The following is a 27065-nucleotide window of genomic DNA, read 5'->3' as shown; positions in this document are numbered from 1 at the left end:
GTGTGAGTGTGTGTTGTGCTGGTGTAGAGTGGATCAGACACAGCAGTGCTGCTGGAGTTTTTAAACCCCTCAGTGTCTGGACCGAGAACAGTCCACCGACCAAAAACATCCAGCCGACAGCGTCCTGTGTCACTGATGAAGGACTAGAGGACGAGCGACACACACTGTGCAGCGACAGATGAGCTACTGTCTCTGACTCTACATCTACAAGGTGGACCAACGAGGGAGGAGTGTCTCACAGAGTGGACAGAGAGTGGACACAGGGTTTAAAAACTCCAGCAGCACTGCTGTGTCTGATCCACTCTACACCAGCACAACACACACTAACACACCACCACCACGTCAGTGTCACTGCAGCGCTGAGAATGATCCACCACCACATCACACCTGCTCTGTGGGGGTCCTGAGCGCTGAAGAACAGGGGGAAAGGATGCAGAGCAATTCCTGTAGAACTACAAAGTGCTCCTGTGTGGTCAGTGGACAGTGAGCGTAGAAAGCGTAGGCAGATGGTCTTAATCCAGTGATGGTTCAGTGTAGGACACGGCTGCGCAGCTTAAAGGGGAATTTCACCATTATACAAAAATATTAGCGTTATTTATTCAATGTGTTGCAAAAAATAATTCAGTTTTTGTGAAATACTCTGGAGTTCTGGAGTGAAAACTGCTCACAGGGTGGTGACAGGAACCAGATATCCGAACTACTAATGCCCTAAATTCAAATGGTCACAAAAATGTTGAGGCCAAAGGCTTCATGTCACTGTAAGGTACTGGCCGAAAAAATGAGTTTTAAATTAAACACAGGGCACGGTATGAAAAATAACAAAAGTGTACGACCAACATCGCATACTGTCGCTGTGAGAACATCACCTCGTATCTCCCTTACTGGGGTTTTTACATTTTTTGACACGTCTGAATCACCAGCTGCCTTTTACACCATGTTTAAAAATCCTAACAAAAACAACAGAAATACTTCAAAATAATTTAAAATTAACCTTGATTAAATTAACGAACTCGAAAGTTTGCTTCCCTTTTGTTGTTGCTTTTGAAGGCTTTGTTCAGACGGAATATAAAACTCAATCGTATACGGTAGGTACTTGATCGTAAATAAAACGACCACACACCCCTGGTTTATACCACCACCACTGTGAAGAACTCAGAAGAAAAAACAGTTTTTCGCTGTAAATTAAATAAAAACTAGGCAGATTTCCCCTTTAAAACAATCAACAGTTCATATCGAGTTAGGAATTTTTTTAGAAGTGTGTTGAAAAGCCCAGGAGAAGGAAGGTAAGCACAGATGGTCCAAAACAAACTTTCCAGAAACTTTCTGGAAAAATAATAACAAAGAAAGTCTTTTCCCTGTCAGTCATCAGCGTAACACAGTGAGCACCCGGCTGAACTGGCAACCAGGAGTTTCCTCCCTAATAAAATATTTAAATACGGTTACAGCATCTCTCCCACGGTACAGAGGGTGCGTTTATAACTTTTGCTCACACACACTTTCTCATTCACACAAACACTGTCCATTGGCGCTTTTCCACTCTACAGTACCTGCTCTACTGGCTTTACACGGCTCTACTCGCTTGGTACCTGGTTAATTTTCCACCCCCCACACTCTCTAACGGGAACAGTGGGATTTGGATAACCACAACAACGGCGGCGTGTTGTTGTTGTTTGGGACTGAACACAGCTCCGTCATCAGTTCAGACAGATCAGTAGAGTTTGTTCCTTCCTTGTTGCAGCGTCCAGCTCTCGCTGGATTCTTTCGTCGGCCACCGATCCAAGGAGCGTTAGAACCTCTTCAAAAGACCACGGCGTCATTTTACGAGCTGCCGTCGTGAGTCGGATAAAAACAAACGTGATCTCTGCTGCAGCTGGAGATTTTACAGATGGAGAGTAGAGTGTCGACTCTCTCTGGACGATCAGCGCTCTGCAAGGTTTACACGCCACAGTTTAGTCCCTACTCGACTCGCTCTGAACCACGAGAGAACAGGGGTCGGGTTTTTTCTAGTGGAAAAGCAAAAGAGTCGGCTAAAGTAGGGACCATGAAGTGGAAAAGCGCCATATTCCTCCCTCTCTCTTATTGTAGGTAAGTTTCAGCTAAAACCAATGTACATCAGTTTGGCAAAACGCTACTCTGTCAAATGTCAACCATGAATGGTGATGATTGGATGAAGTTTACAGCCTGTGCTGTGTACGTATGAAGGGACTTGTCCGTCCAGAATGTATACAGCTGCCCAAAGTCATGGGGACTGTGGCCAATGCGATGCTTACCTCAGGGTCCTAGAGATGCTAAATTTAACTGACATGGCAAGGCAGAGAATGAGTGTATTCATGTGTATGTGTCTGTGTGTGTGAAAGAAAGAGAGAGACAGACAGAGAGACAGAGGGTCTCAGTAACTGTGGAGAATGAGATGATGTAAGAATGCTGCTTGAGTGTGTTTGGGTTATTTGTGTCTGAAGAAGGCTCTGTAGAAGGCGAAGCCCAGCACAGTCGCTATTGCGGCCCCAAGTGTCACACGCAGCCAAAAGGAAGTGCTGCTCATGTCCGAATCATTCAGGTGCCTAGAGACGAGAGGAGAACATAAAATTATAAATAAGACTGAAATATGGCCGAAATCTAAGATCTCCGAAATAATAATAACTCTCCAGGAGGATGAAAAAAAACCCTTCTCAACTTTAAATGGACGTCAATGTAAAAGAGTTGATTCAGAGTCATTTTGGAGCGTTTCTATTGGCCGTTCGTCATGAATTTTTCACACAGTGTGAAGGACAGCTGCAGTGTTTAAATGATGCAGTAAACTAAACATCCACAAACACGGAGATACAGGTTTTTCTTTGGAGAACGGTATCAGTTGTTTACTGTCATTACAATAAGTCTTTAATTAACATTTGTAGTAATTAAGAGTTTCACAAGTTTGAGTAAAAACATCCGATGAGTCAAAGAAACCCAGATTAGCTTCGACAGAAATGAAAAGACCCAAGTTTTACTGGCTTCCACATCCACGCTGGGTCTCTCTGTACTGGTCTGGACTCGAGCCTGGTCATGTTTATTTTTTCCCCCTGCGGTGTTGATAACGTCTCTCGGCGTGGTTAGCGAACCGTGCAGAAGAGACTGGGTAGAATACGATTTGTAAGCGTTCAGCGCTGAGCTGTTTCCGTACGGAAACACTACTCAAACTGTTACACACTTTGCTCTGAGCAGTTCAGCCCTGCAGTCGAAAAGAGGCCAGAAACGGAGAACACAATGGCGCCCCCTTGTGGAGCATCTTTTAAATGAGTGAGTGAGTGAGTGAGAATCGAGATCCATGTTTTAAAATGAAACCTCATACAAAGCTTTTAACATGGTCAGTGTCACAAATCTTCTAACACTTTTTAGACAACATTTCACTTCTCATAACTTTACTTTGTTTTACTCTTACTGAATTATTCTACATTTTTTTTATTTAAACCCTGGTTTAAAGCACTGTTTGTTTACCTTCTCTCTTCTCTAGTGTCTGTCTGTTCTATTAATGCAAAAATACATTTTAAAGCGGAGTCATGTAACCCCTACTTTGTCAATGTGTGTGTGTGTGAGCATGTGTATGTGTGTGAGTGTGTGTGTGTGTGTAAGAAAAAGAGTGTACGTACGGGTACATGGCTGCCCAGACGAGCTTGCTGTAGATGTGTGTGTTGCTGGGTGTGTTCAATGTGGAGAAGCGCAGTGGAACAGGAAGCCTGTGTTTGTAGCAGAATTCTGCGGGGCTCATGCCGTGGTGCTGCTTCGCCTCTGGGAGGTCCACCTTGGAGCCCACAACCACACACGGCACTCCGCGGTCCATATAGTGCTGCTGTAGATGAAGAAACAGAGAAAGAGCTTTTGTCAGTTAATTAAAGAAGGGTTTAGAAATGAAAACCAGAACAATTCTATTGGCACTGGAGCACATTGAGCTTTCTTATTAACGTCAGCTGTATTCAGTTCTATGACTTTCTAATTGTAATGGCTTACACACACTGAACATCATGTGTTTGTGTGTGTGTGTGTGTGTGTGTGTGTGGTCTATACCTTGTAAATACTAGCACAGTAGTTGAAGGAGTCTGGGTCGCTGATATCATACATCAGACAGGCAACATCACACGCTGCGTCCGCCGCCTTCAGGAACTCCGTTTCCACATCGACTTCCTCCAGCTAAGGTCAACAACATGGATATCAGACAGGAAGCAACACAGCAGCCTGTCGTGTTCGTGGCTGTTACAGATACAGCTGGCTTCCTGGACAGGGTTTACTCTTAGTCCAGCACTCCACTGTATGAAAAGCATAGCAGTGCTGGACTAGGCTCAGTCCCTGTCCTGAAAACCGATCCAGAGAGACTTCACTACTCCACCATTTAAAGTAATGGGGCAAAGTCTGAAGAAATGTCAAAAGACTAAAAGTAAAAAGAGAATCTTCTGATTAAAATGACATACTAAATATTAGGTGTTATCAGGAACCAGGTTTTAAACAGGGACTTTAAGCCTCTATAACAGAGTTAGACCAATCAGAGGCAGCCAGACACGGTGCTGCGAACATGACCACAGCCCTAACTGACTGACAGACTGTTGATCCACATTCAGCGCTTCATTTATAGAAGATAATTCAATTATTGGTCAGAATTTTGATTGTGTTCAGTCTGTTTGCTGTTTACAACCACACTGTCAGCGTCAAAGCAATCAAATCTTTAACTGCGATGTTGTGTGTCCTGGTGTGTGTGACCCTTGCTGTAGTAATGCTGGGGCAGACTTGGCCTTGAGCTTGGGATCAGAGGGTTTGGTCCGATAGGAAGATTAAAATGGGAACGGAGGAGTGAAGGATCAGCGCTAAGCCTGTCACAGTAAATACATTATTGATTTATTGTACAATATGCACAGTTCCTCAGTGACTGTTGCTGACCTCAGTGTTGTCCACTGTGTGTTTACAGAAGAATAAACATCTCCAGTGTTTTCGCTCTGTTCTGTTCTTTCATTTCTCTGCTCTCTGTTCTGTAGATTTGTTTAAAATCACTGGTTTTATGTTATTTATTGTTTATTTATTTAGGACATTAACATGTTTTAATCCCAATTACAATTATTCATAATATTCAATAAATATTTTTTTCCTAAAAGTTCACTGCTCTTTAAAGTTGGGGCAATTGCATTACTATGCATTTATATTATCATGGTATCAGTGGCTTAAAATGACAATAATATCATTTATTATTATTATTATTATTATTATTATTAATTATTAATAATAATATCATTTATCGCAATTATTCATTCATAATCTGTAACCCTTATCCAGTTCAGGGTCGCGGTGGGTCCAGAGCCTACCTGGAACCATTGGACGCAAGGCAGGAATACACCCTGGAGGGGGCGCCAGTCCTTCACAGGGCAACACACACACTCACACATTCACTCACACACTCACACCTACAGACACTTTTGGGTCGCCAATCCACCAACCAACGTGTGTTTTTGGACTGTGGGAGGAAACCGGAGCACCCGGAGGAAACCCACACAGACACAGGGAGAACACACCACACTCCTCACAGACAGTCACCCGGAGGAAACCCACGCAGACACAGGGAGAACACACCACACTCCTCACAGACAGTCACCCGGAGGAAACCCATGCAGACACAGGGAGAACACACCACACTCCTCACAGACAGTCACCCAGAGGAAACCCACGCAGACACAGGGAGAACACACCACACTCCTCACAGACAGTCACCCGGAGGAAACCCACACCAGACACAGGGAGAACACACCACACTCCTCACAGACAGTCACCCGGAGGAAACCCACACAGACACAGGGAGAACACACCACACTCCTCACAGACAGTCACCCGGAGGAAACCCACGCAGACACAGGGAGAACACACCACACTCCTCACAGACAGTCACTCGGAGGAAACCCACGCAGACACAGGGAGAACACACCACACTCCTCACAGACAGTCACCCGGAGGAAACCCACGCAGACACAGGGAGAACACACCACACTCCTCACAGACAGTCACCCGGAGGAAACCCATGCAGACACAGGGAGAACACACCACACTCCTCACAGACAGTCACCCGGAGGAAACCCACGCAGCCCCTGGAGGGGGCGCCAGTCCTTCACAGGGCGACACACACTCACACATTCACACCAATGGACACTTCCGAGTCACAAATTCACCTACCAACGTGTGCTTTTGGAGCACCCGGAGGAAACCCACGCAGACACAGAGAGAACACATCACACTCCTCACAGACAGTCACCCGGAGGAAACCCACACAGACACAGAGAGAAAACACCACACTCCTCACAGACAGTCACCCGGAGGAAACCCACGCAGACACAGAGAGAACACACCACACTCCTCACAGACAGTCACCCGGAGGAAACCCACGCAGACACAGGGAGAACACACCACACTCCTCACAGACAGTCACCCAGAGGAAACCCACGCAGACACAGGGAGAACACACCACACTCCTCACAGACAGTCACCCGGAGGAAACCCACGCAGACACAGGGAGAACACACCACACTCCTCACAGACAGTCACCCGGAGGAAACCCACACCAGACACAGGGAGAACACACCACACTCCTCACAGACAGTCACCCGGAGGAAACCCACACAGACACAGGGAGAACACACCACACTCCTCACAGACAGTCACCCGGAGGAAACCCACGCAGACACAGGGAGAACACACCACACTCCTCACAGACAGTCACCCGGAGGAAACCCACGCAGACACAGGGAGAACACACCACACTCCTCACAGACAGTCACCCGGAGGAAACCCACGCAGACACAGGGAGAACACACCACACTCCTCACAGACAGTCACCCGGAGCAGGAATCGAACCCACAACCTCCAGGTCCCTGGAGCTGTGTGACTGCGACACCTACCTGCTGCGCCACCGTGCCGCCACTATCGCAATTATATCTAGACCAATATATCAACCATGGAAAATGACTATTGTGACTGGCCTAAGCTGTGGTTTCTCCTCCCTCAAAATACACAGGTGATGTGCCCTCTGAGCGGCCATGATGGATGCCCATGCTCCGTGTGTGTGTTTCTTTTTTCCACTTCAGTAAATGCGTTGAACGCAGCTTTAAAATGTCATCGTCCTGCTGTGCATTGATTATAAAAGAATGTTACACAGTTAAACTTACAATGAGGTACTTCTCCTGGTTGGTAACAGTGACGGTGTTTATTGTGTGTAGAGAGAAGGCACTGGGACTGCGCTGGTCACTCTGAAACAGAAACAGGCGCCTTATTACAATCAGTTTAATGAACAGTCCGTTAAGAAACAGAGAAATATCTAAGGTCCCCTTCACACCACATTTGGAGAAGTATCCTGTAGCGTGAACAGCAAAACGTCAGTCAACCTGTGCGCTGACGTGTCTGAAGGTATCTTAGTAGAATAAGCTCATTAGTCTGATACAAAGCTATTCTCCTACCATGAGACTCCGGCCCAGGAAAGCTTGTAGGAAGGCGGTCTTTCCTGTCCCGCGTGGACCAATCACCTTGCAAAGAAACACGGAACGCTGCGTCTGTCTCTTTTCCAGATCTAATGCCTTTTCTCTGGTTACTGAGAGAGACAAATCAGCTGTGTTACGACCAAAGCGTTGAAGCAACTACTCTACAGTAAGCACTGCATATTAAGAGCATTCAGGTGTCTGTGCCTGAGTGAGTACTTACTTGTGACTGCAGACGTCTGAGAATCTTGCTCCATTAGAATAGGGTAACCCAGGTATCCCAGGTACTCCAGACACCTGTGGACATCCAGGTACGCAGACAACCTGCATATTGCCCAATGCATTGGTTAGATATCTCTTTGGGATTGAAAAGAAAATGAATGTGTGAATGGCTGCGATTGCAGTGTTGAGTCATTATCTGCTTCAAATTTAATTCAGAATTCACGGTGTAGACAAAAATGTCTTTAAAAATCGTGGGTAGTATCAGGGAGTTTGTCTCTTACTTTACTGGAGTATCATCTCCTGCCCTTCTGTGAATGCTTAGGACAAGATACTTGAAGACTGACGACGCAGTCACTGCTGACAGTGGGCTACACGGCTGTTTCAGAGAGTGACCCATACTTTTGCCAGTGCTTTTCTACTGTGATTGCACACTGTGTTTGAAGATTCTTCTCTCTAAGATTCTGAAAAATTCAGGGAGCTGAATATCGGCACTTTTCCACTGCATGGTGTCTACTCGACTTGCCTTGCCTTGCCTTGCCCAGCTATTGTGCCTTTCATTACGCAAATCTGGTATCAGGTATGTGGAACAGCGGACTGTTCTCTCGTGGTTCAGAGCGAGTCGAGTAGGGACTAAACCGTGGCGTGTAAACCTTGCAGAGCGCTGATCGTCCAGAGAGAGTCGTCACTCTACGCCACGCAACGCAGACGACCAGCACCAACTCTCCATCTGTAAAATCTCCAGCTGCAGCAGAGATCACGTTTGTTTTTATCCGACTCACGACGGCAGCTCGTAAAATGACGCCGTGGTCTTTTGAAGAGGTTCAAACGCTCCTTGGATCGGTGGCCGACGAAAGAATCCAGCGAGAGCTGGACGTTGCAACAAGGAATGTTTAGCATAAGGCTAAAAAGCACACTGGCTAATATTGATGGCCTCTGCTTGTACCTCCCTCGCCCAGGCTCAGCCTCCACTCAGTAACGTGTCATTTTCAAACACTGTGTTCCACTCTAAAGAAGCAGAAATCACTCATTACAAAAGGTGCCTTATAACTTTCTAGAGTGTGTGGGACTGGTTTGCTTACGTCCACTGGCAGAGGTAGCCATGCTGAGAAACGTAGCTCTCCTCAGTGGTGTGGACACTGCTGTACACAGACTCAGTCCAGGGCATGTAGGGAAATACGTTAAACAGGTTCTTCAGCTCTGCTGGAGAGAGAGCTGAGTCCTTATCCTGTTAGAAATAGAAAGAGAGACACGGTCAGCTGCTGTAGACACCTCTCCTAAACACAAGAGGGCACCATAACAAAGGGGTTGGCTGTTTAAACAGCTTACCTCATCATACTTATCAAAGAGCTTCTGGAGAAACTGATAACCCAGGTGATTCAGCTCTGTTGTACAGCCAACAGGTACTCGTAACCTAGATATACAAGAGCACAGGCACGTACGAGTGAAATAACATCCCTAATAAAATCTCAGGAGACTTCGGAGACTTGTGAATGAGTACATTCACATGAATAAGTGCGCTGGAGGAGGGAAATCAAACTGAAAACATGCAAGGCAGAGGATCCCGAGGAGCCAGATTAAGTAATATTATATCTATAAACAAAATTGTGTTTTTATAGAAGTAGTTTGATTAAATAAATAAATTCTGGGCGGCACGGTGGCGCAGCAGGTGGTGTCGCAGTAACACAGCTCCAGGGACCTGGAGGTTGTGGGTTCGATTCCCACTCCAGGTGACTGTCTGTGAGGAGTGTGGTGTGTTCTCTCTGTGTCTGCGTGGGTTTCCTCCCACAGTCCAAAAACACACGTTGGTAGGTGGATTGGCGACTCCGTAGGTGTGAGTGTGTGAGTGAATGTGAGTGTGTGTGTTGCCCTGTGAAGGACTGGCGCCCCCTCCAGGGTGTATTCCCGCCTTGCGCCCAATGATTCCAGGTAGGCTCTGGACCCACCGCGACCATGAAATGGATAAGCGGTTACAGATAATGAATGAATGATTGAATGAATGTGTTACCTCTGCAAACTATAGTAGATAAGAAGTCAAAGATTTAAAAATCCTTCACAAATGTAGCCACTTCACATTCCACCCATTAGCTACTACTCGCCACACATTGCTCCACAGACATCAGTAAACAACCACATCTTCAAACCACTGCTAACATTTCACTGTAGCGCTCAACACACTTGAAGGAGAACACTAATGACCCAGTTTCCTCAAGCTCACACACACTCTACACATGTTCAGCTGTATTCAGAAGTTTCTCTCATATTCAAGTAGTTTCTACAGCAGAGGTGTTCAAGCATCTATAAAAAACACACATCAATATGCAGACTACAGCAGATGCAAAATAAACTAAAATAAAAGCAGCATGTGCTCTTTTCTGCTCTTATCTCTCCAGATCCAGGGGCCTGTCAGTCTCTAAACTCCATGATCCTACATTTCTCACCTCACAATATTTAGACTTTTTAATTATTCATTCATTGTCTGTAACTCTTATCCACTTCAGGGTCGCAGTGGGTCCAGAGCCTACCTGGAATCATTGGGCGCAAGGAAGGAATACACCCTGGAGGGGGCGCCAGTCCTTCACACTCACACTTTCCCACCTACGGACACTTTTGAGTCGCCAATCCACCTACCAACTTGTTTTTGGACCGTGGGAAGAAACCAGAGCACCCGGAGGAAACCCACGCAAACACAGAGAGAATACACCACACTCCTCACAGACAGTCACCCGGAGGAAACCCACGCAGACACAGAGAGAACACACCACACTCCTCACAGACAGTCACCCGGAGGAAACCCACGCAGACACAGGGAGAACACACCACACTCCTCACAGACAGTCACCCGGAGGAAACCCACGCAGACACAGGGAGAACACACCACACTCCTCACAGACAGTCACCCGGAGGAAACCCACGCAGACACAGGGAGAACACACCACACTCCTCACAGACAGTCACCCGGAGGAAACCCACGCAGACACAGAGAGAACACACCACACTCCTCACAGACAGTCACCCAGAGGAAACCCAGACACAGAGAGAACACACCACACTCCTCACAGACAGTCAGACAGAGATTTGTATATATTTATTGTCTGCAGTCTCTCAGAGGAGGGTATATGTTTGTAAACTGTACTCGGTATTAGCTCACTGTTAAAATTATGTAAAATGGCTACTTAGTTCTATTTACAAACTAACCCATAATGCACAAACTCTGTGTGATTATGGAAATATGGTTGTAAAGGCCAACACCTGTGAAAAATTGCAATCAGCTCAAACAAATCGTCGCTTTGCAAAGAAAAACGTATCTTAAAAAAACGTAATTTTCAGTGGAAGTCCACGTAAAATGATTAAGTAATTTTGGAGCATTTCTATTGGTCCATTCATCAGGAAGATTTCACACAGCTGCGGTGTTCAAATGACGTAGTAAACGAAACATCCACAAACACTGGAGATACAGGTTTCTCTTTGGACAGCGACGAAATGTGTTCAGATGATTTTAAGTAAAAAACTGTCAGCCCTCGTCGTCTGAAAAAGGGAAAACTATGCATTAAAATCCCTTTAATCCACAGGCGAAACTCACTGTGGATAGAGGTAGTCGTCTGTGAGCTCGAGCGTGTCGTCGTAGCCAAACTTGCGCAGGATGGTCCACGTGGTCTCGTGACGGCCTCTCTGAATAAAAAGTGTGTTCAGAAACAGGAAACCTGAAAAAAACAAGCACGTGTGACTACACCAACCTCAGCCTTTCCTTGCGCTTCATGCAAAGTATGGCTTCATCACTCTCTTAATCTCGATATTTTCTGCGTAGCCTTTCATTGAATCCGAACGTGAATTACCGTTAAGGGTCAGTCCGTTGTCCTGCACTCCGTCGCTGGTGTTTTTCCACACCACGGTTTTCACATCCTCCAGAGCCTGGGGGGCCAACGGATTCCCGAAACAAGATTTCTACCAAAACACACACACACACTTTAAATGACCTTCACACTCTTGAAAGACAACGGACAACTGGAGTGTGGTTTAAAATCTAGTTCTTAAACAGCGATCCACATGAAGATACTGGGGCTGGTGTGATACTGATGTTACAGTGAAGCAAAACACTGATATAGTTCTGGTTTTGTTTATGATTTCCCAGTGCATTAATATACATCAGTGTGAAGGTGGTGCCATTCACTAGTTTAAAGGAGGGAGCTGATGAAAACGTAGAGAATAAAGGTGTGTTTTCTGTTCAGATTTAAAGGAAGAGAGAAGAGTAGCGATGGAGAGACTGAGGTGATGTGTTCCACAGTTATGGGCCATGATACTGAAGGATCTGCCCCCTGCAGAGATCAGTCTGGATGTGGGAAGGGTAAGACGACCGTATCAGAGGTCGTACGTGTACGTGGAGGGCCGTGAGGGTGCAGGAGTTCTGCTAAACCATGCAGTGATTTGTATGTGAGCAGGAGGATGAGCTGTGAGGACACCAGGGAGGCAACTGAAGCCCTTTTGGGATTGGAGGAGTTTATCAGGGAAGGGTGCTTTTAATTAAACTTTTCACATGCATCCAGACAGCCTGTGTGTTGTGTGTTTTCCAGAAAGCCCCACTGAGCTACGCAGCCTCCACCAACTGCTGGGCGTAGTACAGGACCCAGGGGTTATAGACTGCGGTTTTGAGCCACCTCTCAGCTGCCATCTGGTGAAGGGGTGTCCAAACCCAGGCTAAACTCAGGGGGTTATTCACCGAGGTTCTCTGTCTCCACCTGCACTCTGCCTCCATCAGAAAAGGAACGAGTGCAAGGGCGAGCTCTTGATGAGAACTCAAATGATCAGTTTAGTGCAGAGTGTGGAGGAAATCAGTAAGTCATTTGGAGTGTAATTTTCTGAGAGGAGGGAAAGAAAGGGTTGACACAGAGGATAATGAGAGAAACAAACACAAAGGGGCTCCTGTAAAAGACAACACGCTCATTTAAGGTAGTGTTTAAACTTATTTTGAACTTGGGAAGTTAAATCTTATCTTTATTTTTGCAGCATCACTGAGGTTCCCCTTGGGGATTAATAAGTGTAATCTGATCTAATCTTGAACAGAACTGAAGCTGCATGTGAACACACACTTGAGATGGATGCTCTTACTTGGAAGCTGTTGAGCTCATCATCACTGAGAATTCGATCGTTGTCTTGATCAGAAATGCTGAAGACACGACTCAGGGCACGAACACACTGTGGTTTCAGCTAAAACACACAAAACAACCATCATTTACAACAACACCATGAACTTTAACTAAAACTTGCTGTTAGAGGGTTTTTCTGATTTGAATAGCATTCCGGAATCACTGGGCGCAAGACAGGAACACACCCTGGAGGGGGCGCCAGTCCTTCACAGGGCGACACACACTCACACATTCACACCAATGGACACTTCCGAGTCACAAATTCACCTACCAACGTGTGTTTTTGGAGCACCCGGAGGAAACCCACGCAGACACAGAGAGAACACATCACACTCCTCACAGACAGTCACCCGGAGGAAACCCACACAGACACAGAGAGAAAACACCACACTCCTCACAGACAGTCACCCGGAGGAAACCCACGCAGACACAGAGAGAACACACCACACTCCTCACAGACAGTCACCCGGAGGAAACCCACGCAGACACAGGGAGAACACACCACACTCCTCACAGACAGTCACCCAGAGGAAACCCACGCAGACACAGGGAGAACACACCACACTCCTCAAAGACAGTCACCCAGAGGAAACCCACGCAGACACAGAGAGAACACACCACACTCCTCACAGACAGTCACCCGGAGGAAACCCACGCAGACACAGGGAGAACACACCAAAAAACCCGAACCGTTCCAGACGTTACACAGATGGTGTGTGAGCTGCATGTGAGAAAGCAAAAGTCAGTTCTACCGGAAAGTAAATGGATAAGTACAAAGCCTGTGTAAAACCTGACTGAGCCCATGTGTGAATAATGCAGGACCCTGTCTGGTAAATTCAGAGCGAGCGAGAACGTTGGAGATATTTCATACATGAACCCGAGCTCAGAAGACACTTAGAAAACCTGAAATGAACGACTTAGACGAATAAATGAGAGGCAGAATGAATGTTTTTAATACGTCTTTTCATGACAACGGCTGTGGTCTTATACAAGATGCCTCTTCTGAACCTGAATATTCATAGGAAAGTAGACCAACCAAAACGTCTTGTGGACTAGTTTATGCCTGGCCCAATAATGAACATCTCTGAACGTCTCCGTCTGTCTGTGCTCACAGGGCTCCTGCACACTCCGCCCAGGTGTTACCCTGCACCTGAACCAAACACAGCTTTTTTCCACCAAAGTGGAACCGATTCGATACCTGTATGTAAACCTGATTTGGAACTGTTAGTCACGTTTCCACCAATCAATGGGTTCCTGAATCAGAAAAATTTGATCAGTGGGTTCTTCAGCAAAAACCGTGACGTCGTCCGTGGGTGATTCAAGATAAAGAAGCTCCAGAAAGAGCTCAGAGCCTCAAATAAAGCGTTATGGCGCAGTGGAGCTGGATGCATCATTCACAGTGTGTTATTGTCCTTGAAGGTGCTCTGGGTAAAGACCAGAGAACTAGATGCATCTGTGGAGCTTTTCCTTCTGAAGGGGGGAAATGAAAACAGGAAGTGACCCATTAGCTCTTTTCTGATTTGTTAATATGTCTCCACTGTAAAGGGCAGCTCTGGAAGTGGTCTGCACCTGATTCTCTGGATATTATGTGGACCGCAGATGAAAATGTCACAAGGCATAACACAACGATATTTGGGTTTCCTCTGAACATAGTGTCCCTGTTGGACACATTCTCGTATGAACAGTAATCCTCAAATCATTAGCGCAGTGTGTGTTCCATGTTTACCTGTTTTTCCTCAGGATCATACAGTGGTGCAGTGGGGTGCAGGACAGCTTTCTGAGCATAGTAGAAAAGCTCGGATATGTTTTTCAGGTTCTTTGCAGAGCACTGTGGAAACAATTACACAATTATTGTACACCATCCGGACACACTTTGGGGTAACTATACCACATAACTTTTGAAAATGGGTAGACATCCACCTCCCTTCCACCCCACTCCCCGCTGATTTCAGTACAGCAAATTCTGAATGTCAAGTTCGATTACTTTTCTATTAATTTCCCAGCCCTACCTCCACACAGGTCTCAATCTCAGAAAACTGGTTCATGATGGGCAGGATGGTTTCCATGGAGCTGCCGGAGCGCAGGTCGGACTTGTTGCCCACAAGTATGATAGGAATCCTGCAGCAAAGAGGAAATAAAACTGTAACGCTGAAACATTTTCTAATGAAAGTTTTGGAAATAGGAGATGAGACAAGACATCATTCGGGCATCGTATCTGTGCTGAGCTCTACTTGGAATTCATGTCATTTCCTGAGCATATGGGGAAACAGCTGTTCAAATAAACAGAAACTAAATAAACCACGATTCTCTTTTTTGAAACATGGTTTGGTTTGTTTATGTGCACTTTGGTGATTTTAAAAGAACAACATAACGTTTGTTAAAACTGTATTAATATCTGTCAAATCTAATACTGTTTACTAATGATATCACGCAGCTCTAGTTGCTGTTGCTATTGTTGTTATTATCTACACTGACACTGCTATTGTTATTGTACTTTGGCAAAATGGTTCTGATACAATTATGCCGAGGTAAACATGATCCAAGCATGCCATGTCAGGTCTGTGCTTCCCTAATGTAGACTTTCTCAATGAAGAATTCGGGAAAAGATTTGCCCAACGTTACACAGCGATCTGAAGGAGTGAGGGTGACATACTTGCTGTCCTTTTCAGCTCCGCCGTTCACAAGGGGAATCCACTTAGTCCTGATCTAAAGAAACAACAAACACTCAGAATCTGAGCCAGAGACACGATTTGAAATCAGTGGAATGAGTTATGAGGAGGGTGTGTACCTTGTCGATGGTTTCCTCCAGCGTTACGTCATACACCACACACACCACGTTAGCCTAGAAGACACAGGATATCAACATCGTTATCAACACAGTTTAGCACACAATTACACAACTATTCAATGTTAAAACCTTCAAATCAGTCGATTGAAGGTAAGTATCACTCTTCTGCCTCGAGTTCAGTCACAAGACTGTTCATACTCCTAAATCAGACGTCTAATTTAGTAACAAATGCTACAAAACCGAACGGCTACTTTACAAGGCCTGCTGTGCTGAACCTGTTGTACATAACTAATAAAAAAAACCCACTGAATTTAACACTGTTCTGAACATTGTTTTCTCAGCAACAATAAAAGCTATTCTATTACCACAAGACTGTAGATCTGCTGAACAGATACATGTGATGTCACAGTATGATTTATGTTCTCAACGAGGGCTGTGAATAAAATTAATTAATTCATACAAAAAGGCTGCATCGATTTATGAGCCAAGATTCAATAAGAATCAATCATAAATCATATTTATTTATATATCAATATGGGGCGGCAGCAGGTAGGTGTCGCAGTCACACAGCTCCAGGGGCTTGGAGGTTGTGGGTTCGATTCCTGATCCGGGTGACTGTCTGTGAGGAGTGTGGTGTGTTCTCCCTGTGTCTGTGTGGGTTTCCTCCGGGTGACTGTCTGTGAGGAGTGTGGTGTGTTCTCCCTTTGTCTGTGTGGGTTTCCTCCGGGTGACTGTCTGTGAGGAGTGTGGTGTGTTCTCTCTGTGTCTGGGTGGGTTTCCTCCGGGTGACTGTCTGTGAAGAGTGTGGTGTGTTCTCCCCGTGTCCGCATGGGTTTCCTCCGGGTGACTGTCTGTGAGAAGTGTGGTGTGTTCTCCCCGTGTCCGCATGGGTTTCCTCCGGGTGACTGTCTGTGAGAAGTGTGGTGTGTTCTCCCCGTGTCCGCATGGGTTTCCTCCGGGTGCTCCGGTTTCCTCCCACAGTCCAAAAACACACTAGGTAGGTGGACTGGCGACTCAAAAGTGTCCGTATGTGTGAGTGTTTGAGTGAATGTGTAAGTGTGTGTGTGTGTGTGTGTGTGTGTTGCCCTGTGAAGGACTGGTGCCCCCTCCAGGGTGTATTCCCGACTTGCGCCCAATGATTAAAGGTAGGCTCTGGACCCACCGCAACCCTGAACTGAAAAAGGGTTACAGATAATGAATGAAATTAAACCGGTTTTCGGTGTAAGTCGGAACATATAACATACTGTAAGCACTTATCCTATCCTAACACCTATCCTCCTCGGTCCAGAGCTATGCAACCTCGTATTCTTCTTCGAAGTTTGCGTTACGATGTTTACAACACAAAACCACTTAAGTCGAAACAAGGCTTATACAGTAAATGGGAGATGTGTCGTAACCACGAAACATCGTAACTCGGGACTGACGTAACCTGTGGACCTCATGTGTGTGTGTATATATATTACAGAGCACTAAAATATAAGAATATGTCAAATGAAGTTCGGAGTCAGATTTGTACACTATTCTTTCTAATCTACAGATTGACACAAAGTGGTATTCAGTACCTGTCATTTAACACTTAATTTGCATTCAACCTTCCATTGTGTACTTTCATGTATTATAATATGATTCTGACCCCATCTCTGTTTGAGGAACCTACTACAAACACCACATGCTGCCAGGTCTAAGGCCGATAACTCTTACCTTAACAATCTCTTCTCTCAGCACTTCTTCAGTCTGTTGGGTCTCTGCAGAGAACAACAATGACACACTATAAATAAAGACTTAAACCTAACCGTCATCTCTCTCTCTGAACAAAACAAAACATCTCCAAAAAAGATGCATTTACAGTAAAATGGAAAAACAAATATCATACAATTAATTTAGATTTAAAACACCAGCACTGGAGGGTATGACTGGAGTAGACTGCTTAGATAAGAAGGGGCAAGGTCATGCAAGGACCATTAAAAACCACACAAGCATTTTGTGCTGGCCACTGTACTCGGAGCCAATGTAGACGATTTAAGGCTGGAGTAATATGCTCCCAAGATCTTGTATGGGTCAGCAGCCTTGCAGCAGAACATTGCAGTTCTGCAGGCTGCTGAAAGCCCGAACAGGGAGGCCATACAACAGAGCACTGCAGTAGTCAAGCCTGGAGGTTACAAAAGCATGGGCTATGGTCTATTTCACACAAAGTAACAAGGTATAGTCTACTCACCATGACGTATAATAGTAAAATATAGATTAGAAAGTATAGTCAACAGCAAACGGTCTATTCATCATGAACTAAGTGATGTACTGATTTACATTATGTACAAAACTCTTTGAAAACTTCTTTGAGTCATGCCTTATTCCTCTTTAAACCCACCATCTCCAGCTTTTCTAAAGGAGCGAGAGACAACTCACAGCAGAAGTAAACAGTATTGGCGATGCTGGTTACTTCTGCTACCCCAGTACTCCATTAACACAGAGGTGTTTAGGTGCATCACTCTGTATCGGTTATATTTTAGAACCCTCCAAACATTATATTAGTAGATTAGTAAATCAGGAGCTTGTGTCTGATTGGCTGTTGATGTTTCACATCTGCAGATTCTCCTGCAATGTTTCTACTGCTTAGAATCCCTCTGACTGACCACTGCTGGGTTCATTTGTGAATAATGTTTTTTAGTCTTCCTTGTTTTTTTTTTTTCTGTGTTGTGTATTATGCAAGTTGTTGAGGTCATTAAACGTTTTTCAACCCAAAATGCTATCCCTCTGTGAAAAGGATTAAGAACCCTTGTATAACCCACTGTGTGTGTGAGACACGCTGAAACACACACTCACTGACCGGAGTAGTCCACTATATGTGTGGGCACTTTCTCAGGAGTGACGTCTGCAGGTATGGTGATCTCCTCTGCCCTCAGGGGAACCTACAAAAGTGACAATGAGTCAATGTCATTCATGCATCAAAACACAAACATGAGAAACGCAAAAAGTAGTCCTCACCTCCTCGGGAAACTCCTCTCCTACCAGGGACATGATGAGAGAGGTCTTCCCCACCTTGGCTGATGAAAGAAAGATGGGAAAAAAGGTGAGAATAGTGTACACTCACTTATTTTATTAGCTCCACTGACCTTACAGGAGCACTATGCAATTCTAAAATTAGACTGTCGTCCATCTGTTTCTCTCCATACTTTGTTAGTCCCGGACTATACTTTAAATAGCCTTTAGTGTAGGGTTGGATGATATGGACAAAATTTATATCACAATGTATTTCTTCATTTTGGTTGATGATATAATTCCAATAAAGATTTGAACATCTGAACTTCCAGAACGAATAAGAAACATGACATCACCATCAAACATAAACCTATTGGCTTTGAGTGCTGAACTGACAACAGTTCCCCGTCAGTCAGTGACAGATGCATATTACAACAGAAACATAGTTCAAAAACTCTAGCAGCACTTCTGTGTCTGATCCACTCACACCACCACCACGTCAGTGACACTGCAGCGCTGAGAATGACCAGGCAAACCATACCTGCTCTGGGGGTATGGAAGAAAGGGGAGGAATAAAGTATGCAGAGCAAAATATGGACTACAGTCTGTAATTGTAGAACTACAAAATGTTCCTGAATAAATGGGCAATGAAAGAGAGCAGAAACAAGGAGGTCATTGTATGAACATACTGCCAAAAGGTGTTAGCTTGTCTAAAGTAGCAGCTAATGAAGTAACAGGTCAAAAAAAACTGACACACAATAATTTCAGCCCAATAACAAACAGTACACAGTCCATAAACATGTAGAAAATCACACCGATGATATAATATCCACTTAAGAAACGTCTGTGTTTGTTTGGAGCCCATGGACACAATCATGAATAAAATCTTCCCTCAACTTCTCTTAGCTTAGCTTAGCCTTCGTTAGCCGGTGTAGCTTGTGGTTTAACTACAAAATACAGCGCCAGAAGTGCGCTGGTTTACACAACTGTCATAAACATAGTTTATAATTAATTATAAAGCAATCATATGGAGTTTGTAAGAGTCACTGAAAGTGTATTAATAATGTACGTGGGTCGAAAACAAGAGCTAAAGCTAGCTAACAGCTAACAGTCTTCCATGACGGGAAAACTAACTTATTTCCATTGAATTCAGCAGACGGAAGACAAAAATAAGATAAAGACACAGATGACATATAAAAGCTCAGGGATATTCTTGGTTATGGAATATGAAGAGAGGTTAAACCATATAACATTATCAGTGAATTATTATTTAACCAACAGCTGACAGGTTGCACTCAAAAAGCCTTTAAAAACAGTATAGAAAGATTTAACTGCTAAGATAGCATCAGTTTATGAATGACCGTTATTTACTAAGTCTGTAATAACGTTAACAGACATGTTATGTTTGTTTGGTGTGATGATTTATGCAGTTAACAGTTTCCGAATTGGTTTTAGCTCCTGTCATCAGAGATGTGTTTGATATGAAGTACACGTAGGTCAGTGAGGATGTGTCAGCCTTAAAACACTGACACTTCTATAGGTTTTCTAAAATGACCAAACCTCACTATAGAAAAACCACTCCAGATCAGACCCAGTGAAGTTGGAGAAGCTCAGCAGCTCTCCCGGTCTCTGGAGAACACTCAGTGTGAATTTAAGACAATGTTTCATGAGCTGTTAAGCTACTGAAACATTAAAACTTCCACATGAGTGCCTTTAAATGTGTTTAGAAACTCAAAACGACCTCGTGTGCTTCCTTACACCCCCCCAGACCCGACCCTAGTGGAGCTGGTGGATATGAGCTACTCACGCTCCCCCAGCAGCAGGATCCGCACATCGCGCTTCATCTCTCCGCGAGCTTTACGAAGCCCCTCTGACCGGGAGTGAACTGTGTTTACTGCGGTTTATACACAATTCAAACCGCGCTCATCTCTCCCTCTCTTTCCTCACCCTTCAACTCCCGTCCAAGGAGAAACAGACAGGACTCAGCGCCCCCAGTCGGGCAGAGAGAGAGAGAGAGAGAGAGAGAGAGAGAGAGAAAATATAAACATAAAAGCAAAAAGGTCTGAGAACATTTAAAAACACATATGTCTTAAAGTGAAAGTTAAAGTTACAGCCCCGAACCCTAGGGCTGTGTGAAAGCAGCACTGTGCCTCCAGAACGAAAGTGTGTTGAGAACCTAAACACACACACACACACAACACAGCTACAGGGTCTCAGGGTTAGGATCCTCGCCCCAGGTCACCGTGATTATGAGAGTGGTGTGTTCTCCCTGTGTCTCTGTGGGTTTCCTCCAGGGGATCCGCCTCCCATCCTCAAGCCCAAACACGCATTGGTAGGTGGAGTGTGAGAGTGACTGTGTGAGTATGTGAAACTGTCCACATGTGTGTGTGTGAATGACTGGGTGAGTGTGTGAAACTGTTCACAGGTGTGAGTGTGTGTGTGACTGGGTGAGTGTGTGAAACTGTCCACAGGTGTGAGTGTGTGTGTGACTGGGTGAGTGTGTGAAACTGTCCACAGGTGTGAGTGTGTGAATGACTGGGTGAGTGTGTGAAACTGTCCACAGGTGTGTGTGTGTGTGTGTGACTGGGTGAGTGTGTGAAACTGTCCACAGGTGTGTGTGTGCGCGTGTGACTGGGTGAGTGTGTGAAATTATCCACAGGTGTGTGTGTGTGACTGGGTGAGTGTGTGAAACTGTCCACAGATGTGAGTGTGTGAATGACTGGGTGAGTGAGTGAAATTGTCCACAGGTGTGAGTGACTGGGTGAGTGTGTGAAACTGTCCACAGGTGTGAGTGTGAGAGTGACTGGGTGAGTGTGTGAAACTGTCCAAAGGTGTGAGTGTGTGAATGACTGGGTGAGTGTGTGAAACTGTCCACAGGTGTGTGTGCGCGTGTGACTGGGTGAGTGTGTGAAACTGTCTACAGGTGTGTGTGAGTGACTGGGTGAGTGTGTGAAATTGTCCACAGGTGTGTGTGTGTGAATGACTGGGTGAGTGTGTGAAACTGTCTACAGGTGTGTGTGTGCGTGTGACTGGGTGAGTGTGTGAAACTGTCCACAGGTGTGAGTGTGTGAATGACTGGGTGAGTGTGTGAAACTGTTCACAGGTGTGTGTGTGCTTGTGACTGGGTGAGTGTGGGAAACTGTCCACAGGTGTGTGTGAGTGTGTGAGTGACTGGGTGAGTGTGTGAAATTGTCCACAGGTGTGTGTGCGCGTGTGACTGGGTGAGTGTGTGAAACTGTCTACAGGTGTGTGTGAGTGTGTGAGTGACTGGGTGAGTGTGTGAAATTGTCCACAGGTGTGTGTGTGTGAATGACTGGGTGAGTGTGTGAAACTGTCTACAGGTGTGTGTGTGCGTGTGACTGGGTGAGTGTGTGAAACTGTCCACAGGTGTGAGTGTGTGAATGACTGGGTGAGTGTGTGAAACTGTTCACAGGTGTGTGTGTGCGTGTGACTGGGTGAGTGTGGGAAACTGTCCACAGGTGTGTGTGAGTGACTGGGTGAGTGTGTGAAATTGTCCACAGGGGTGTGTGCGCGTGTGACTGGGTGAGTGTGTGAAACTGTCTACAGGTGTGTGTGAGTGTGTGAGTGACTGGGTGAGTGTGTGAAATTGTCCACAGGTGTGTGTGTGTGAATGACTGGGTGAGTGTGTGAAACTGTCTACAGGTGTGTGTGTGCGTGTGACTGGGTGAGTGTGTGAAACTGTCCACAGGTGTGAGTGTGTGAATGACTGGGTGTGTGTGTGCGTGTGACTGGGTGAGTGTGGGAAACTGTCCACAGGTGTGTGTGAGTGTGTGAGTGACTGGGTGAGTGTGTGAAATTGTCCACAGGTGTGTGTGCGCGTGTGACTGGGTGAGTGTGTGAAACTGTCTACAGGTGTGTGTGAGTGTGTGAGTGACTGGGTGAGTGTGTGAAACTGTCCACAGGTGTGAGTGTGTGAATGACTGGGTGAGTGTGTGAAACTGTCCACAGGTGTGTGTGAGTGTGTGAGTGACTGGGTGAGTGTGTGAAATTGTCCACAGGTGTGTGTGTGCACACGTGTGACTGGGTGAGTGTGTGAAACTGTCCACAGGTGTGAGTGTGTGAGTGACTGGGTGAGTGTCTGAAACTATCCACAGGTGTGTGTGCGCGTGTGACTGGGTGAGTGTGTGAAACTGTCCACAGGTGTGAGTGTGTGAATGACTGGGTGAGTGTGTGAAACTGTCCACAGGTGTGAGTGACTGGGTGAGTGAGTGAAATTGTCCACAGATGTGTGTGTGCGCGCGTGTGACTGGGTGAGTGTGTGAAACTGTCCACAGGTGTGTGTGCGCGTGTGACTGGGTGAGTGTGTGGAACTGTCCACAGGTGTGTGTGTGTGAAACTGTCCACAGGTGTGAATGTGTGTGTGAAACTGTCCACAGGTGTGTGTGTGTGTGACTGGGTGAGTGTGTGAAACTGTCCACAGGTGTGAGTGTGTGAATGACTGGGTGTGTGAAACTGTCTACAGGTGTGTGTGTGCGTGTGACTGGGTGAGTGTGTGAAACTGTCCACAGGTGTGAGTGTGTGAGTGACTGAGTGAAATTGTCCACAGATGTGTGTGTGCGCGCGTGTGACTGGGTGAGTGTGTGAGTGACTGGGTGAGTGTCTGAAACTGTCCACAGGAGTGTGTGCGCGTGTGACTGGGTGAGTGTGTGAAACTGTCCACAGGTGTGAGTGTGAGAGTGACTGGGTGAGTGTGTGAAACTGTCCAAAGGTGTGAGTGTGTGAATGACTGGGTTAGTGAGTGAAATTGTCCACAGGTGTGTGTGTGTGAATGACTGGGTGAGTGTGTGAAACTGTCCACAGGTTTGTGTGTGCGTGTGACTGGGTGAGTGTGTGAAACTATCCACAGGTGTGTGTGTGAGAATTAAACTGTCCACAGGTGTGAGTGTGTGAATGACTGGGTGAGTGTGTGAAACTGTCCACAGGTGTGTGTGAATGACTGGGTGAGTGTGTGAAACTGTCCACAGGTGTGTGTGTGCATGTGACTGGGTGAAACTGTCCACAGGTGTGTGTGAATGACTGGGTGAGTGTGTGAAACTGTCCACAGGTGTGAGTGACAGGTTTAGTGTGTGAAACTGTCCACAGGTGTGAGTGTGTGAAACTGTCCACAGGTGTGTGTGTGTGTGTGTGAGTGACTGGGTGAGATAGTGAGTGTGTGAGAAACTGTCCACAGGTGTGAGTGATGCACACACACACACACACACACACACACAGAGGAAGAGTCGGCAGCCAGCTGTAACTCCCGGGGGACAGTTGGGGATTGGTGCCTTACTCAAGGGCACCTCAGCTGTGGATGTTGAGGGAGGAGGAAGTGTTGTTCCTTCACTCTCAGTGCCTCCATTTTTCCTGAGGGTCCTGGTGACCTTCTAAATCCAAGCCCACTTTTCTAAACCTTAGACCATGGCTGTTCCTCTCAGAGGAATCTGTCTTAAGGCTCTTGGTTTAATAAATAAAAAATTACCATTACTTCCTTTAAACATTTCTGAATTATTACAATGGCAATTTATTTAAATATTTTTTTAAATAATTATTAAGTAGTTCACAATATCAAACATCAACACAATATTAATACATGAAGTCACCAATTATTCAAAGAGACAGAACAAAATACACTTAAAATGTAGGATTTTAAGCGTCCATGTTCACATTAAATCGGTTTATTCCGAGAATAAAGTCAGACAAATTCAGAGATTAAAGTCAGAATACTTCGCTGCACGTATAATGACACAGACACACACTTTGCAGTGTACCTGAGGAGTGCAGTGTGTGGATGAAATCATACCATGGTAAAGATTTCAGGAATTAATCCTCAGTTCTCTGTCACATCAGGACCACAGTGTTATTAGCATTTGACCTGAATCACTGCAACGACCCGTTTATTCAGACGAAGGCGTGTAGTTTCACAGCAGACCATTAAAATGATGATGAAGATGATGGATCCAGAGCGAGAGGAACTCCGGCGTGCCCATGAGGCTCCATCTGAAGAACTCGTACAGTAAACTAACACCGCAGTCATCGCAGTCAGGGGCTGCACTGTCGGGGGTTCGTCGTCATGTCGTGTGGACGGAGGCGTATAATAAATAATTCTGTTCACCTGCTTCTTTCACAGCTCTCTCTATGGTGCACAGACTGGGAGTCTCTCTGTCTGAATATTATAACACTCCACAGTGTTTCTCTACATATTCTGACTTTATTCTCAGAATAAATCAGACCTTAATCTCTAAATTATTCAGACTATTCCCAGACGCACTTGGGAACTTGAGGTTTATTGAAGATAGGGGCAGTTTGGAGGACAGACAGAGATCCCACAGGGGCAGATTTAATGGGACACTGGAGTCACCCCCCAACTCTGTTCCAGAAAATGTTAAGAGGTCTTTACTGACCTCAGAGCATTAGGACCTTGGGTTTGTCTCATGCAAAGCATCATCATTTGTTCAATTCACTCTCTGAAAAATTGTCACTGTGGTGGTGCCCTCAAGGGTTAATTCCGTACTTTCACTTAGCGACCATGACTATTTTATATATTAATTATAGATTTTTTACTTTTCATTCGCCCCTTTTCATCTCCAGGACTTTTATTGTGTTCTTTTATTCTCCACAGTTGAGAAAGATTACAGAGATCCCCCTCTCCTTCTGGAGAAGAGAATGTAATGAACCTTTAGGAACACAACTGGACTCTAACACCACTGCTGTACCTTTAAAGATACACTACACTGTTTGTACCTTTAAAGATACACTACACTGTCTGTACCTTTAAAGATACACTACACTGTCTGTACCTTTAAAGATACACTACACTGTCTGTGCCTTTAAAGATACACTACACTGTCTGTGCCTTTAAAGATACACTACACTGTCTGTGCCTTTAAAGATACACTACACTGTCTGTACCTTTAAAGATACACTACACTGTCTGTGCCTTTAAAGATACACTACACTGTCTGTGCCTTTAAAGATACACTACACTGTCTGTACCTTTAAAGATAAACTACACTGTTTGTACCTTTAAAGATACACTACACTGTCTGTACCTTTAAAGATACACTACACTGTTTGTACCTTTAAAGATACACTACACTGTCTGTGCCTTTAAAGACACACTACACTGTCTGTACCTTTAAAGATACACTACACTGTCTGTACCTTTAAAGATACACTACACTGTCTGTGCCTTTAAAGACACACTACACTGTCCGTGCCTTTAAAGGTACACTACACTGTCTGTGCCTTTAAAGATACACTACACTGTCTGTGCCTTTAAAGATACACTACACTGTCTGTGCCTTTAAAGACACACTACACTGTCTGTACCTTTAAAGACACACTACACTGTCTGTACCTTTAAAGATACACTACACTGTCTGTACCTTTAAAGATACACTACACTGTCTGTGCCTTTAAAGACACACTACACTGTCTGTACCTTTAAAGACACACTACGCTGTCTGTACCTTTAAAGATACACTACGCTGTCTGTGCCTTTAAAGATACACTACACTGTCTGTACCTTTAAAGATACACTACACTGTCTGTACCTTTAAAGATACACTACACTGTCTGTACCTTTAAAGATACACTACACTGTCTGTGCCTTTAAAGACACACTACACTGTCTGTGCCTTTAAAGATACACTACACTGTCTGTGCCTTTAAAGATACACTACACTGTCTGTACCTTTAAAGATACACTACACTGTCTGTGCCTTTAAAGATACACTACACTGTCTGTGCCTTTAAAGATACACTACACTGTCTGTACCTTTAAAGATACACTACACTGTCTGTACCTTTAAAGATACACTACACTGTCTGTGCCTTTAAAGACACACTACACTGTCTGTGCCTTTAAAGACACACTACACTGTCTGTGCCTTTAAAGATACACTACACTGTCTGTACCTTTAAAGATACACTACACTGTCTGTGCCTTTAAAGAGACACTACACTGTCCGTGCCTTTAAAGGTACACTACACTATCTGTGCCTTTAAAGACACACTACACTGTCCGTGCCTTTAAAGATACACTACACTGTCTGTGCCTTTAAAGACACACTACACTGTCTGTGCCTTTAAAGATACACTACACTGTCTGTACCTTTAAAGATACACTACACTGTCTGTGCCTTTAAAGAGACACTACACTGTCCGTGCCTTTAAAGGTACACTACACTATCTGTGCCTTTAAAGACACACTACACTGTCCGTGCCTTTAAAGATACACTACACTGTCTGTGCCTTTAAAGATACACTACACTGTCTGTGCCTTTAAAGATACACTACGCTGTCTGTACCTTTAAAGATACACTACACTGTCTGTGCCTTTAAAGACACACTACACTGTACCTTTAGGAACAATACTGGTTTGTCGTTAGACTTTAAGACTTTAGGAGGAGGTCTTCCTTCCAAGTACTGACCTGGGACCTGCTTTAGTGGATCTGCGTG

At 45.1% G+C, this 27065-nt stretch overlaps 1 protein-coding gene across 3 annotated transcripts; it reads right to left on the bottom strand.

Annotated features, from left to right (window-relative positions):
• Positions 1 to 51: 51 nt before the first annotated feature.
• rhot2 (ras homolog family member T2) lies at positions 52 to 27065 on the bottom strand. Of its 3 annotated transcripts, none has more exons than XM_066682792.1 (19): positions 27038 to 27065; positions 18612 to 18670; positions 18454 to 18535; positions 17331 to 17374; positions 15630 to 15683; positions 15495 to 15547; positions 14851 to 14959; positions 14568 to 14669; positions 12804 to 12902; positions 11534 to 11642; positions 11281 to 11401; positions 9027 to 9111; positions 8780 to 8925; positions 7702 to 7802; positions 7461 to 7591; positions 7173 to 7253; positions 4042 to 4164; positions 3627 to 3826; positions 52 to 2561 (listed from the first exon to the last, which is right to left on the bottom strand). In XM_066682792.1, exons 2-19 carry the CDS (start codon positions 18642 to 18644, stop codon positions 2444 to 2446), a joined length of 1791 nt encoding a protein of 596 aa, XP_066538889.1. In that variant the 5' UTR covers positions 18645 to 18670; positions 27038 to 27065; the 3' UTR covers positions 52 to 2443. The 3 variants fall into 3 exon arrangements, with proteins under 3 accessions (XP_066538889.1, XP_066538888.1, XP_066538890.1); XM_066682791.1 differs by lacking the exon at positions 27038 to 27065 and adding an exon at positions 20413 to 21073; XM_066682793.1 differs by lacking the exon at positions 27038 to 27065 and adding an exon at positions 19093 to 19108.

The sequence above is a fragment of the Hoplias malabaricus genome, chromosome 10, assembly GCF_029633855.1.
Source record: "Hoplias malabaricus isolate fHopMal1 chromosome 10, fHopMal1.hap1, whole genome shotgun sequence".
NCBI lineage: Eukaryota > Metazoa > Chordata > Actinopteri > Characiformes > Erythrinidae > Hoplias > Hoplias malabaricus.
The sequence above is the reverse complement of the archived record's forward strand: the minus strand, read 5'-3'. Positions and strand labels throughout refer to the sequence as shown.

What these genes read in the sequence shown, in the direction of transcription:
- rhot2 (XM_066682791.1), bottom strand. Translation starts at nt 20,449, where the DNA reads ATGAAGCGCGATGTGCGGATCCTGCTGCTGGGGGAGC. An exon ending in GATCCTGCTGCTGGGGGAGC is followed by an intron (nt 18,671 to 20,412) that starts GTGAGTAGCTCA and finishes TTCTTTCATCAG; the next exon opens with CCAAGGTGGGGAAGACCTCT. An exon ending in ATGATCCTGAGGAAAAACAG is followed by an intron (nt 12,903 to 14,567) that starts GTAAACATGGAA and finishes TGTGTGTTTTAG; the next exon opens with CTGAAACCACAGTGTGTTCG.